This window comes from Fusarium solani (assembly GCF_023522795.1).
Source record: "Fusarium solani strain SB1 chromosome Unknown bctg00000011, whole genome shotgun sequence".
Lineage (NCBI taxonomy): Eukaryota > Fungi > Ascomycota > Sordariomycetes > Hypocreales > Nectriaceae > Fusarium > Fusarium solani.
In genome coordinates this window covers 2,179,333-2,192,033 of record NW_027072149.1, presented here as the reverse complement: position 1 = coordinate 2,192,033, position 12,701 = coordinate 2,179,333, and the positions used below count along the sequence as shown (strand labels likewise).

The 12,701-nt window shown below is 51.1% G+C and overlaps 5 protein-coding genes across 5 annotated transcripts; all 5 read left to right on the top strand.

Annotated features, from left to right (window-relative positions):
• Nucleotides 1–446: 446 nt before the first annotated feature.
• On the top strand, nt 447–1,962 carry MRS44_015829 (uncharacterized protein; the record flags this gene model as incomplete). Its single annotated transcript, XM_065619369.1, has 3 exons — nt 447–676; nt 731–1,197; nt 1,256–1,962. The coding sequence occupies 3 exons, from the start codon at nt 447–449 to the stop codon at nt 1,960–1,962; spliced, it is 1,404 nt and encodes a 467-aa protein (XP_065475441.1).
• Nucleotides 1,963–2,867: 905 nt separating this feature from the next.
• On the top strand, nt 2,868–4,946 carry MRS44_015828 (uncharacterized protein; the record flags this gene model as incomplete). The annotated part of the gene is made up of 5 exons (XM_065619368.1): nt 2,868–3,011; nt 3,124–3,515; nt 3,623–3,818; nt 3,865–4,862; nt 4,910–4,946. The coding sequence occupies 5 exons, from the start codon at nt 2,868–2,870 to the stop codon at nt 4,944–4,946; spliced, it is 1,767 nt and encodes a 588-aa protein (XP_065475440.1).
• Nucleotides 4,947–5,210: 264 nt separating this feature from the next.
• MRS44_015827 (uncharacterized protein) lies at nt 5,211–7,127 on the top strand (the record flags this gene model as incomplete). Its single annotated transcript, XM_046279565.2, has 2 exons — nt 5,211–5,511; nt 5,560–7,127. 2 exons carry the CDS (start codon nt 5,211–5,213, stop codon nt 7,125–7,127), a joined length of 1,869 nt encoding a protein of 622 aa, XP_046130022.2.
• An 803-nt stretch (nt 7,128–7,930) lies between these two features.
• Nucleotides 7,931–8,987, top strand: MRS44_015826 (uncharacterized protein; the record flags this gene model as incomplete). Its single annotated transcript, XM_046272864.2, has 2 exons — nt 7,931–8,098; nt 8,151–8,987. The coding sequence occupies 2 exons, from the start codon at nt 7,931–7,933 to the stop codon at nt 8,985–8,987; spliced, it is 1,005 nt and encodes a 334-aa protein (XP_046130023.1).
• A 1,112-nt stretch (nt 8,988–10,099) lies between these two features.
• MRS44_015825 (uncharacterized protein) lies at nt 10,100–12,634 on the top strand (the record flags this gene model as incomplete). Its single annotated transcript, XM_065619367.1, has 4 exons — nt 10,100–10,349; nt 10,396–11,327; nt 11,379–12,359; nt 12,494–12,634. The coding sequence occupies 4 exons, from the start codon at nt 10,100–10,102 to the stop codon at nt 12,632–12,634; spliced, it is 2,304 nt and encodes a 767-aa protein (XP_065475439.1).
• Nucleotides 12,635–12,701: the final 67 nt, after the last annotated feature.

Sequence of the window (12,701 nt, the reverse complement as noted above, 5' to 3'; positions counted from 1 at the left end):
TTGGCTATATTGTATAGAGGTTGTGGCATTAGATATGGAGTTGATGGTTCAATGCCGAGATTAGAATAGAGAGAATCAGACCCTTGAGGTTGGAACAGAGTAAGACATCAAAAGCTACACAAGAAGGTGTGCATCATGTATTGATACCTGTTTGCTTTACTACTGTAGCTGAATGGCCCCTTTTTGGAGACAGCGGAAGAAGAAGGCCGCGGCGTTATGCAGCGCAAGGTTCCATCGCCGTCATTATGTTGAAGACTCCGCCATGCCCAACATTTTCCCCCTCTGTATAAGAGGGAAATGGAATCATCAGTAAAACACAAATCTGAGCCGAATTCTCCTTTCTCCGACACCCCTCATCACCTCTTCCCTTTTCAACCATGGCGGACAGCTCCAGAAGCCATTGAATGGCACTTCGCACCTCGACGAGATGGAAAACCTTGTCCTTCATGCGGCTGCCGGCAGAAATTCGTTTCATGATTTTGGACGCGATCGTACAGCAGGGACATCCAGGCTGGGCTAGTTTCGCATCAGTCTGCAAAGAATGGCAGCTCTTCATCGAGAAGCGAAACTTTTGTCGGCTAAAGCTGAGCGTGTCATGCCTAGATGATCTCCAACGTCTCGTCGTTCGGCAGAGGGACCTCGTTCAGCATATTTTGCTCGATATCGAGTTGCCAACGTATCCGTGTCGGCAATGCAGAAGTAAACGGTGGCCTTCTAATAGAAGACCAAGAATCGGCTCCACGATTAGCGATGGAATCCGGAGGCTGTTCAACATCCTCAGCACCTGGAAGACGACGAATGGCTTGACATTGGAACTTGGCGCGCATTCCCCCACCGATTCTAAGCACTGGTTCAGGAATTATCTTGCCTCTGACGAGGAGGACTCTACCACTGTGCAAAAGACCGACTATAGTTGGTACGATCCGCTCCACGGTTGGGTCAATGGCAAGCAGGTCCAGTATCCTCCCGAGTCAGTTATACGACGGCTCTTCGACACGCCCCATCTCTCGTTCTCCGACAGACGAGCGCTCCCTCACGTCGAAAACGTCACATGTCTCATGATACGTCGCGAAATGCGCCGTTCACTTCCCGCTTCATCACTTAATTTTCTACTGTACAAGCTTCCCCGTCTGGAGCGCCTGATCCTCGAGCCATGGCGGATGTGGGAGGCTGAGTGGAGGATGACAAATGACAAAAGTGCGTCTCCATGTTATCCCCTATTGCACGCGTTCAATCACTGACATCTGAGTCACAGAGATGATGGACTTGATATTGAAGCTGGCCACCCAAAGTCTCAAGAGAATATCGATATTTGAAGATTTCAGCGACTATCTTACCACAGCAATGGTCAAGGCGACTACCAGACCACACTGGCCCTCTCGTGTGGAAACCTACCGTATCACAGATCCTCAACTTGCCACCGCCTTTGCTACTCGGAGCCGCGACCTTGAGCACCTCTCTGTCTCGTACATGATCGACGCCAAAGACTTCTTCCAAAACGCCAATCCATTCTCGGTTTGGGAAAATTTGCAGTCTCTAGCCCTGACATCGAGACTCCTACGGCCTACGACGAGCCGACAGGAGATTGATTACTTGCTGCACAAAGCCGGCACTGTTGCGTTGAGGATGCCCAAGCTGCATACTTTGGTGATTTGGTATGGCATAAAAGGGTATGCCTGCGCATTCATATTCCATGTGAATGGAGATGGTGCACATATCGCATGGCGCAGTACGTGGGAGATGGAGCTGAGCTCACGTGCGGTGGAGGTGTGGCAGCGCGTCACCTCACAGAGACACTCGCGTGCACTCCGAGTTGACAATCAGAAGATCCATGAGTTCATAAGGTCCCATGGCGATGGCATCTACCATTTGAATTTGCCTTGCCAAGTGGTTACTCCTGTATCCCTCGGGCAAATCCGAAGGGAGGCACGGTTAGGTGCTGTAACTTCATCTAACGGATAGGTGCTCATGGGACAAAGATTGACACATGGTTATGAGAAAATGAACAAGAAATTCCTCTAGCCTTAGACCTCTTTTTCTACATTCTTGGACTGCTATTTAATAAAATTATAAGGAGATAGTAATGAGGATCTGCTGAAGATGACGAGTGTCTGGACGGAGTAGCGGCATGCCAGATATCCACCCTCTTGTCGTCTGTTTTGTCTTGCATCATACGTGGGTCTCACCGACGTCGATACGCGTGAAATGCGTTTCCCGGTTCTCATCGATAGTGGCAATAATTACGCGGTTATTGACCCGGAAACAAGGACCAAATTCCTGGGGCTGAATAATAAGCCCCATTTCTCATTCCTGTCCCGCCAAGTCGGTGAGCATAACAGAATCGTCAAGGTCCATACAAAGTCAGCCTCAGATTGAAACCAAGCAAGCTAGCGGATGAAACGTCCCCCGTCGGTTAACAACGTCTTTAATTGCGATTTGCTTTTATGCATGCTTCGTCTTTGCAAGGGCACGGTTGTGGGGCGTCACACGTCAAGGAGGTGAGGGTGAGCAAGGCAGGCCTTGAACCGTGGGGGAAGAAGCGAACGATACGTGGAGGAACTTTATTAGCTCGATAAAGAGAGATAATGATAGGGGAAATGGGACAAACAGGCGGCGTCTGCTTAATCAATGCCAGCCAAAGGATCTGGGCGGCGCGGCTCCTGCGGAGGGAGAACAAGGCTAAATCCCTCACACATCCACTAAGGACCCAATGTTTCCAATTAAGGGCCCCAGGTTGGATTCAGGGGTAATAATTTAGCGGCCGCCTCCATCGTGAGATGTCCTTTTAAATTGCCCCTCCTGTTTTTGCCAGCTTCCCCTGCGAGAAAAAAAAAACTGTTCATTCTCCTACCGACATTTCTCTCCTAATGGGTTCTCTCGTCGCTGAGGCTCCCAGGTATAACGACTGCTCTCCTCTGAGTGCGAGCCAAGATGAAGACGACTCGCCCGACGAACGCTCGCCGCGCCTCCTCGACCAGGAGGCCTCCGGCGGTCACCACCAAGTCTCAGGGGTAGGCTTTAGCCTGCGAGGTGCGAGAACGCCCCTCCCCGGGTTTGCCGGATGTTTGAAGTGAAAGAGGTCGCGTGTACTGATGAAGCAGCTGGTGAAAAGACACGATAAAGCGAGCACTGCGTGCATCGTCGCGATTTGGAGATGGGATTCGCTATCAGCAGCTGTCAAGCTCGAATCTCACCGACTTGGAGACTCAGCCCTTGGAATGGAATGGATTCGACCACGGTAGCAGCAACGATGCCAATCTCGGCTTTTTCGGTCAGATTCAAGCAACTCTGGTCGCATCCAAGCTCAACTGGCTTCTCATTTTCGTGCCCGTCGGTTTGGCGGCTCATTCGTACGAAGTCTCACCGCTGGTTACGTTCATCACCAACGCCATCGCCATTATTCCGTTATCTGTCATGTTGACAGACGCTACTGAGCGGATAGCGACCGAGGCGGGAGACACCATAGGAGCGCTTTTGAACATTACCCTCGGCAATCTCGTCGAGTTGATTATTTTGTGAGTTCTTCTGACGTGTTTTTTGCTGGAATGCTTTTGCTGACTCGTACCAGAGTGTAAGGAATGCCGAGAATCGCATTGAAGCCGAGTATTGACTCTTTTTGCAGGGTTGCACTGGTGAATGACCATATTCGCATCGTTCAAGCATCCATTCTAGGCAGTGTGCTGGTGAATCTCCTCTTGATTCTCGGCTCTGCTCTTCTGGCCAGTAGCATGTCCAGCCATGATCCTCACTGCAGCGTGGAAGAATCAGAGCTCCTGGCGTGCCTGCTCTTCATTTCGGTTTTTGTCATTTTAGTACCTGTGAGTTTTTCACTCATTTTTGCAGTGTATAAGCTGACTTTGAAAGACGGCTTTTGACTACACGTTTCATATGAAGGGCAAGAGGAGTGAGGCCGCTCTCAGCATGAGCCGCGCTACTTCGCTGGTCGTGCTCGTTATCTACGTTATATACTTTGCGTACGAGATGAGGCCCAAGGTAGCGGAAACACTGCCTATTCCGCTGCAGAATCTTCAACCAGGCAACAGCCGACATCGCCGCGGGCAAGCGTCACTATCTCAGACCAACGCTGGATCTCGAAGTATCCGCTTCGCAGATCAGAATGCTCAAAGCCGTGCGAGGAGTACCACTCTGGATAGGGGTCAATCGAGAGTGAATCCCGAGATTGCCGAGGAGGAACCTGTGAATAGAGATCCCACACGACCCGATTCTCGACTTGGCTCTTCCTATCAGCAAGGTTTCCGGGCAAGGGGACATTCCCGCTCACGCTCACTAAGCGCTAGCCAGGGATTTCACAGCCGAGACTCTTCATTAAACGACGGAACCATCGCAAGTCAGTTCTTGCCGGAACACGCCCACGAGGTTTCTGCACTTCAACCATCTCGACCAACAAACTCAAGCGGAACATTCGCATCCGTGACGGTGCTGGTCCTCACATCAGCCCTCATGTCGATGAACGCCGAATTCCTCGTCAAAGAGATTGATGACGTGACCCACGAAGGCGGCCTCTCGGAAGGCATGATCGGCCTCATCATCCTACCGGTAGTTGGAAACATTGCTGAGTACGTGACGGTCGTGACGGTGGCGACCAAGAACAAGCTGGACCTAGCCATCTCTGTCGCGGTGGGCTCCGCGATCCAGATCGCCCTCTGCGTGGCACCCCTGACGGTCCTGATAGCCTGGATGCTGCGCCGGGACCTCGAGATGGCCTTCAACGTGTTTGAGACGACGACGTTGGTGGGCACGGGGTTGTTGATCAACCTGCTCATCTTGAGTCGTACTAGTACGAGCGTGAGGGCCGTTGGGCTGAAAGGAGCCCTGATGTATGCCTGTTATGTGATTATTGGGTAAGTCTGCTCTTCATTATAGACAGCAAGTTGCTAACATGGGACAGATTGGGCGCCTATTATGAGCCGTCATCCGAGAAATAACGAGTCAAGCCTGGATGCAACATCAAATACTTATTACTATCAACATAGAATAGACCTAATAATTCAACGAAACTTTGAGATTGTTCTTGACGAGAAGTTCTATCTGGATGATATTCTTACATGGAACACGTGATTGGGCGCTCTTGGGTGCATATTGGGCGTCTTTCTCAGCTTGGGCTCAGTTCTCGATAAGTCTGGTCTCTCAACCCCTGAGGGCCAACTTCCTCGATAGGATATATACTCTATCACTATATACACTTCAACATGGATTGGTCTTGGGTGCATTCCTGCACGTTCTGCCAGAAGATGGAAATCCAAGTTCCCAAGCACTTCGAACCAGATGGTGACCAATCCATCTCCCTCGACCTCACGTTCGACGACATCGTACACGGTGCAGAAAACGGTTGCACATTCTACGCCACTCTTAAAAGCCCCATGGAGCGGTACCCAGAGACCCTTGACCGCTCGGCGCCCATCGAGGTCTCATTGTGCTACGGTCCAGGAGATACGCTCGATGTGTGGTTCAAGAGGATAGTGAGGCCATTTTTCGCGTTCACACAAGAAGGTACTTCTTCATAAGCCTTTATCTCTTAAATTAACTCATCCGATATAGGGGATCCCGTCCATAGTGTTGTGAATCGTGTGCTACCCAACTTGGAGCCTGGATCTGCTCCGAGTTTATCCAAAGTTAGTTCCTGGCTCTCCAACTGTCTAACAAACCACCCCAAGTGTTCTTCAAAGGGCACTTGCGAGTCTCCGGCTAGGCTCCTGAAACTAGGGCAAGATGAATCCACCGTGTGCCTCGTTCCCAATCATCAGCATTATAGATATGCGGCTCTGAGTTACTGTTGGGGAGGCGATCAAGAGTACAAACTCACCCGGGCGAGGCTGGCTGCGTATCAGGCATCCATCACAGTTGCAAGCCTACCCAAGTCGGTCCAAGACGCTATTCAAGTTGCCCAAAGTATAGAGGGAATATCATATATCTGGATCGACTCTCTTTGTATCATCCAAGATGACAACGGCGACAAAGGAAGCCAGCTAGCCAAGATGGGCGACATCTATCGCGGTGCCACGGTCACAATATCTGCTGCCAGCGCTGGGAGTTGCTATGAAGGGTTCCTCAAGTCCCGGGAATGCCCCGAGAAAGCAAAGCCCATTGCTAAGATACCATTCATATCTGGCACAGGGGAAAGGGGAAAAGTGTATCTTGTCCCACACGCCGGTCGAGAAGCAGATCCAGATCCCATTAATTACCGCGCCTGGACTCTTCAGGAGCATGTCTTGTCGCCGAGAATCCTGTATTATTCTTCACTACAGCCGCACTGGCTCTGTCGATCTGAGAGAAAGTCAGATGGTGGCATGAGATTCCCGCAGGTCCTGGAGTCGAGAAGATATGGTGATGAGATGGGCTTGTTCGCCTTTAGCGGAGATGGAGCGCATAGGACTTGGGTCGAGCTTCTTGCCACCTACACCAGGCGCAATATGACGAACCCTGGTGATCGATACGTCGCTATTGAAGCTATCGGACAGGACGTGGCTAAGGCGATGGGGACTGATTACGTTGCGGGTCTGTTTACCAACTCCTGGGCTATCGACCTTAGTTGGATGGCAGAACAGCCTCAACCTTGTCCATCCCAACGTGCAGGGCCAAGTTGGTCATGGACCTCGATCTCAGGCGCCATTAACATGGTAGAACGAGAGAGGGATACGAAGGACACAATCGAGGTGGTATCCTTCAATGTCAAATGGAAGATACCGGGGGCCCGCAGCGGCGAAATCCAATCCGCCACCCTCAAAGTCCGAGCATGGATGAAGCCCCAGAAGCTCCGTTTCGGCCCCGCCAGACGAAGAGCACAGTTCGCCGATTGTACCGGGGCGCATATCGCTTATTACCCTGATACGATAGAGTCCTCCTACGAAGATGGCAAAGTGGTGGACCTCTGGTTGATGGAAGTCTCCCAACTCTTTCAGGGACACCATTTCAACTATGAGATTTGGGGGTTAGTCCTCTGCAGGGAAGGGTCTGGGGCGTTTAAGCGTGTGGCAGGATATGTTCTCCGTCTACCCTCGCTGTCAAAATTTGCAGGGGTTGACGAGGCGTCTGCGAAGGACCTCATTGAAGGGCCGGACCTGTATGACCGCCTAGGATTTACGCAGATGGAGGTACATCTGGTCTAACATTTTGATACTAAATTCCTCACTGTGCTCATCGAAATGAGGATTGTATCCTAGTATGCCCGGTGCTCATCTATGTGCACGTCGGTATGGCTAACACAACAGCAAAGGGAGCCAATCCACGATAGCTCCCCGTGAATCCAGTGCAACACCTACACTCGGCACAAATGGCCCACGGTTTAAGACGGCATTTGAACTCATAAATTTAATTGCCCCTGATGATAGAAGTTGAAAGAAACAAACTTTGTAGGGCCCTTCGTCCCGGTGAGTTCAACACCCCAAGACGGATTAGGCCAGACATCGGGATCTCCTACCTCTTTCGCGCCCCTACCCCACGCCAACTATCAGTAGCGCTCGACCCTCTTCATCGCTTTTTGCGGGGTAGAATCTTCCCCTTATCTCGTCACCCAGCGAGGATAACCGATCAAATACCTATCTCGGGATCTCTGTCTAGGTTGGTCTGGTTGCCACGCGGTTCGGCAAGCCCGGGGGCTTGTTCTGGTGCAGTTCTAGGCTGGGCGGAGCGGCTCTTGACGGCTTCGGTAGATAGGGATCGCACTAATTGGCAACGTGGTGTTGTTGTTCCTGATTGAGATGTCTTGTCTGGATCGCGATTGAAACCAAAATGGAAGGCTGTGAGGTTGGGAAAGGAGCAACTGATTCCGAGGTTGACAAGTATTTAAGAGTAGATGAGACGGCTTCTTGGTCGAACAATTCATCAAGCTCAGATCAATTAACACTACTCCTCATACTTCTACTCTACTCTACTCTTCTTCACAGCCACCTTTGCATTCACAACCGCAACAATGGCCGCCGTCAACGCTGATACCCTCGACATGTCCTTGTTCTTCGGAACCGAGGCCCAGAAGAAGGAGTTCTGCGAGAGCCTCCTCGCCCTCCTCAAGAAGCGAGGATGTGTCAAGCTTCAGAACCACGGCATCCCCGCCGAGGATATTAAGCAGCTGTTTGAGCAGGTAAGACAGCCGACCTCAATGCTTGCTTGCCTGCCTTACCTAACTCCCGCAGACCAAGAAGTTCTTCAACCTTTCCCACGAGACAAAGATGATCGCCAAGCACCCTCCCCAGGCGAACCCCAACCGAGGATACAGCTACGTCGGCCAGGAGAACGTTGCCAACATCAGTGGCTACGAGAAGGGTCTTGGCCCTCTCAAGACCCGCGATATCAAGGAGACTCTCGACATGGGCGCCGCCACTGATGACCTCGTCGACAACATCTGGGTTCCTGAGGAGAGCCTCCCCGGTTTCCGCAAGTTCATGGAGAACTTTTACGAAAAGGCCTTCAAGACCGAACTCCAGATCCTCACCGCTCTTGCCATTGCCCTTGGTGTTTCTGAGGATCACCTCAAGTCCCTCCATAACCGCGCTGAGAACGAGTTCCGTCTCCTTCACTACCCAGCCATTCCTGCCTCCGAGCTCGCCGACGGCACGGCGACCCGCATCGCCGAGCACACTGACTTTGGCACCATCACCATGCTCTTCCAAGATTCCACAGGCGGTCTCCAAGTCGAAGACCAAGAGAACCTCGGAAACTTCCGAAACGTCGAGTCCTCAGCGCCCACCGACATCATCCTCAACATCGGCGACTCTCTCCAGCGCCTGACCAACGACACCTTCAAGGCCGCCTGCCACCGCGTCACATACCCTCCCACCATCAAGGCCGGTGACGAGCGTGTTATCCCTGAGCGATACTCGATCGCCTACTTTGCCAAGCCCAACCGCAACGCTTCTCTGCTGCCCCTGAAGGAGTTCATCACTGATGCTACGCCTTGCAAGTATGAGGATGTCACTGCTTGGGAGTGGAACAACCGCCGAATTGAGGCGCTGTTTAGTGCTACTGCTTAAGTGACTGTGTAATTGATGGATGAAAAATGGGCCCCCGGTCAAAGAACTTGGGAGGAATGAGTGGATGATATGGATTGAGATCCTCATGTATGCTATAGCTAGCGAAGTCTGCATTTTAGGGAACAAGATTGTTTAACATTCATTTACTGGTTTATTCCTGTGACATTCTGCGTGGTCTTGTAGTTTTTCATTCTTGTCGTTCGATATGATCTGGTTTTGACAAACGTCTTTTTTTGCTCCTGACTCACTCTGTCTTCCACGTGTGAAAGGGTATTGTCATCACCAATGAATATAATGCATTTCCACGCCAGAACAGGGCTACTCTGTATTTCTCAAATTCGAGAGAGGAACATGAAAAGGATGAATACGTGTCTAACGATGCAAAGGTGTTCAACAGTACAATAACCTTACCTGGGTACCTTGTGTGTGTTACCCTACACCTTTACCATTCGTACTTTGGGCCAGGGAGCCGAGATAGGGGCATGAGCGACTGCATGATCAACCGGATTAGGAAGAAGTAAGCTTGAATCCTGATCAACCAACCGGTAGGTTGACAATGCACATGACCAAGCCGACCTATACAAAGAACGGCAGGCCCGGTGGTTCCCCGAGATGCCGGGGGCTCCACTTCTCCGGCTTCGCCCAAGTGGAGACTTGTTATCAATGACACGGCAAAGGGCGTCGTCGGTCGCGCCATTGAAAGCACCACAACAGCCAAAACATGCGTGACGCAGAAATTTCAAGGGGACATGACCTTAGTCACGGGTAAGACTCCATTTCATCCTTTACATTCCCTGCCACGTTTACTCTCGTTGAGAAACCTCACTCTGACCGTTCGACAAGTTCATGTGCCAAAACGTGGGGAACCTTGCGTCCGGCCTGGGCCAAATTAGTTCAATCTTCAACAACCAATGAGAAGCTGATATTTCTTACGTCCAGCTCCAATTGGCCACTCATCGTCAGCACATCAAGCGGCCTCCTTCGGCACAAGATAAGCCCCTGCCGAATCTGGAAGGAGATCCCGAGCCCCTTCCCTTTTCAAAATCCATTAACTAACGACTCTATCTTCTCATGATAAGTCCAAGCAAACAATCCAATTTCTCTTCTTCAACATGAGCAACTCGAGATCTAGACGGACTCATTCTTTTGGCGGGTGCAAGACTTGTCGGAAACGTCATCTCAAGTGCGACCAGTCCGTGCCGAAATGCAACCGATGCCGGCTTGCTGGACTTGCCTGTGAGGGCTTTACACCTGCGTTGAGGTGGTTGATATCTACCGGAAAGGAGGTTTATGATAGACAGCCTCCTCAACTGGCGGAAGCTGGGGAGAGCAGTTTTCGAGACGGCATTTATACACTGGTCAGTACGCATTTATGCTTGGCGTGAATCTGAAGCTAATTATGCTCTAGAGAAGGGTAGAGAATCCATGAGCAGTGCTCTGATCAACAATGTCCCCTCCACCATAGCAGCAGCCCTCAGTGAAATCGACGAGGAATCAAAATCTATCGAAATCGAGGACCATGCATCAAGCACCTACGAAGTAGGCCCCTTCCGGGTCTTCAAGTTTGAATCAGAACCCTGCCACTCTGTCGGAACCGCCATCTCCGACCCCGTCTCATTCGGCGGCATGGACATTGATGATCTCAGTGAAGGATACTCTGAATCTGTCATATTTGATCCTACAAGACCGGAAACCTCAACGGATTTTTCTTCGAGCTCGCTTGACTTTTTGCAGTGGGGAGATTTGTTCACTTGGGACGTGAGCATTCTCGACAATCCCCCTCTTCCGATGAACCCGCAAGACGGTCTGGGCGCTTTGCCGATGAACCTCAACTGGCCAACCGAACCTACTGTCAATTTTTCAGAGACACTTGATCCGATGCTTTCCGTTGACACGACTCCCGACGATGTGGCATGGCCTCAGATTGATCTCGTCGGAGATGCAGCACTCCTACTACGACACTTTAACGACGACGTCATCAGCCAAATGGGATCCCTCCCCATCAACGAAAAATCCGCCTGGAGAACCCTCCATTATCCCGCTGCAATCATGACACTGAGCCAACTAACGGTGCTGGACGCAGACAAGGACCAAATAAAGCACGCCAACCTGGCCATCTTCTATGCGCTGATCGCCGTCTCATCATTCCATCTCTCGTTGAACTCTGCCACGTTTCCGGCCCTCGCAAGACCTGGGGATCATTGGAAGTCTCTTTCAAATCGGACGTATGAGGCTGCGAAGCATCATCTTAGACTTAGTCTTGAGAAGGAGTGTCAGCCACCGAACAAAGCCAAGTACAAGGAGCAGTTGATGGGTATCAGCGCTGTCTTGGCAACCTCTGTGAGTTTACATCCTGTTCTATCAGTTTCATCACTAATTATTCTGCTGCAGCTTCTCTCTGGTAACCAGGATGACACACGGTGGTGTCTCACAGAAATGGAGCGCCTAATAAGCTGGCGAGGACTCACCAAACCATCCATATCCCGCCGCGCACGCATTCTTCACAACATCTACGCCTGGATGCGTATCGTCTCCGAAAGCACATACGTCTTTCGCGACGAGAACCACGCCATAGAAGCCCCCTTCTCACGCTCAAACACCACAAAACGACAGCAGACAAACAACGTGCCTATGCAATCCATCAACCCCGACATCACTCCTGACAACTTTCTCCATCTCGAGCCGCGAAAGCTACACTCGAACCACGGACAGAAGGAGTCAAGACGCGATATCAAAGCCATTCATCTAGCGGATACATCGCAAGACCATGAAAACATGTACATGCAGATATACGGCGTTCCAGAGACATGGCTCAGCCTTGTGTCACAAATAACACGTCTCGCAAACGTCATGGACCGCCTCTCGACCAGGAAAAAGTCAGACGCCGAAATCCTGGTATCGTTGCAACCCAGAGCATCATACTTAGAAAACGCCGTATGCCTGCTCAAGTCTCGTCACGAGGCAGAGACGGATTCAACTGCGAGCTTGAGTCCTGTTCCTGGCGGTACACCACACATGCACATGGTCCGCGCCTTGGGTTCTGCACTCGTCATTTTCTTCTACCGACGGATACGAAACGTGAACCCTCTAGTCCTTCAAGATAGCGTCAACGACGTCATAGAATTCCTCCACTCCTTCGACGATGCACTTGAACAGCACGGTCTCCTTGGACCCGGAACAGCGTGGCCTGCCTTCATCGCTGGGGCAGAGGCCATGTCTATTCGACAGCGACATCACATCTCAGCCTGGCTAGACAAGGGCTTTTCAAAATCCGGGTTTGAGAGCTATCGAGCCACAAAAGATGTTCTGGTCGAGGTTTGGAGGAGGAGGGATGAAGCCGAGGGCAGTGGTGATTGCTCCACGTGGATGGATGTGTGTAGAGATATGCGCTGTTGGCCATTAGTGAGTTGAACAACAGAATTACTCGTGTGCAAGATATCTCTCAATCGGGACGATGGAGGAGATGTAACGGACATGGATGTGAATTGAGGTTGTGATGCCGTCAGCTTATCCTCGGACTTCTTCCTCGGACTTTCTTTGCCAAGCTTGATCGGCAGGGAAACCCTGCTAAGAATTACATGAAGCGACGTGACATCTACACCCTAGCTAGAGTATTTCTTAACAGCTACAGGGATGCTGGCGCATGACGCATTAGTCGCGCTGGGTAAGACCGCAGCAGCTTAGGCTTACACAAAGGCTTGAACGACATAAAGG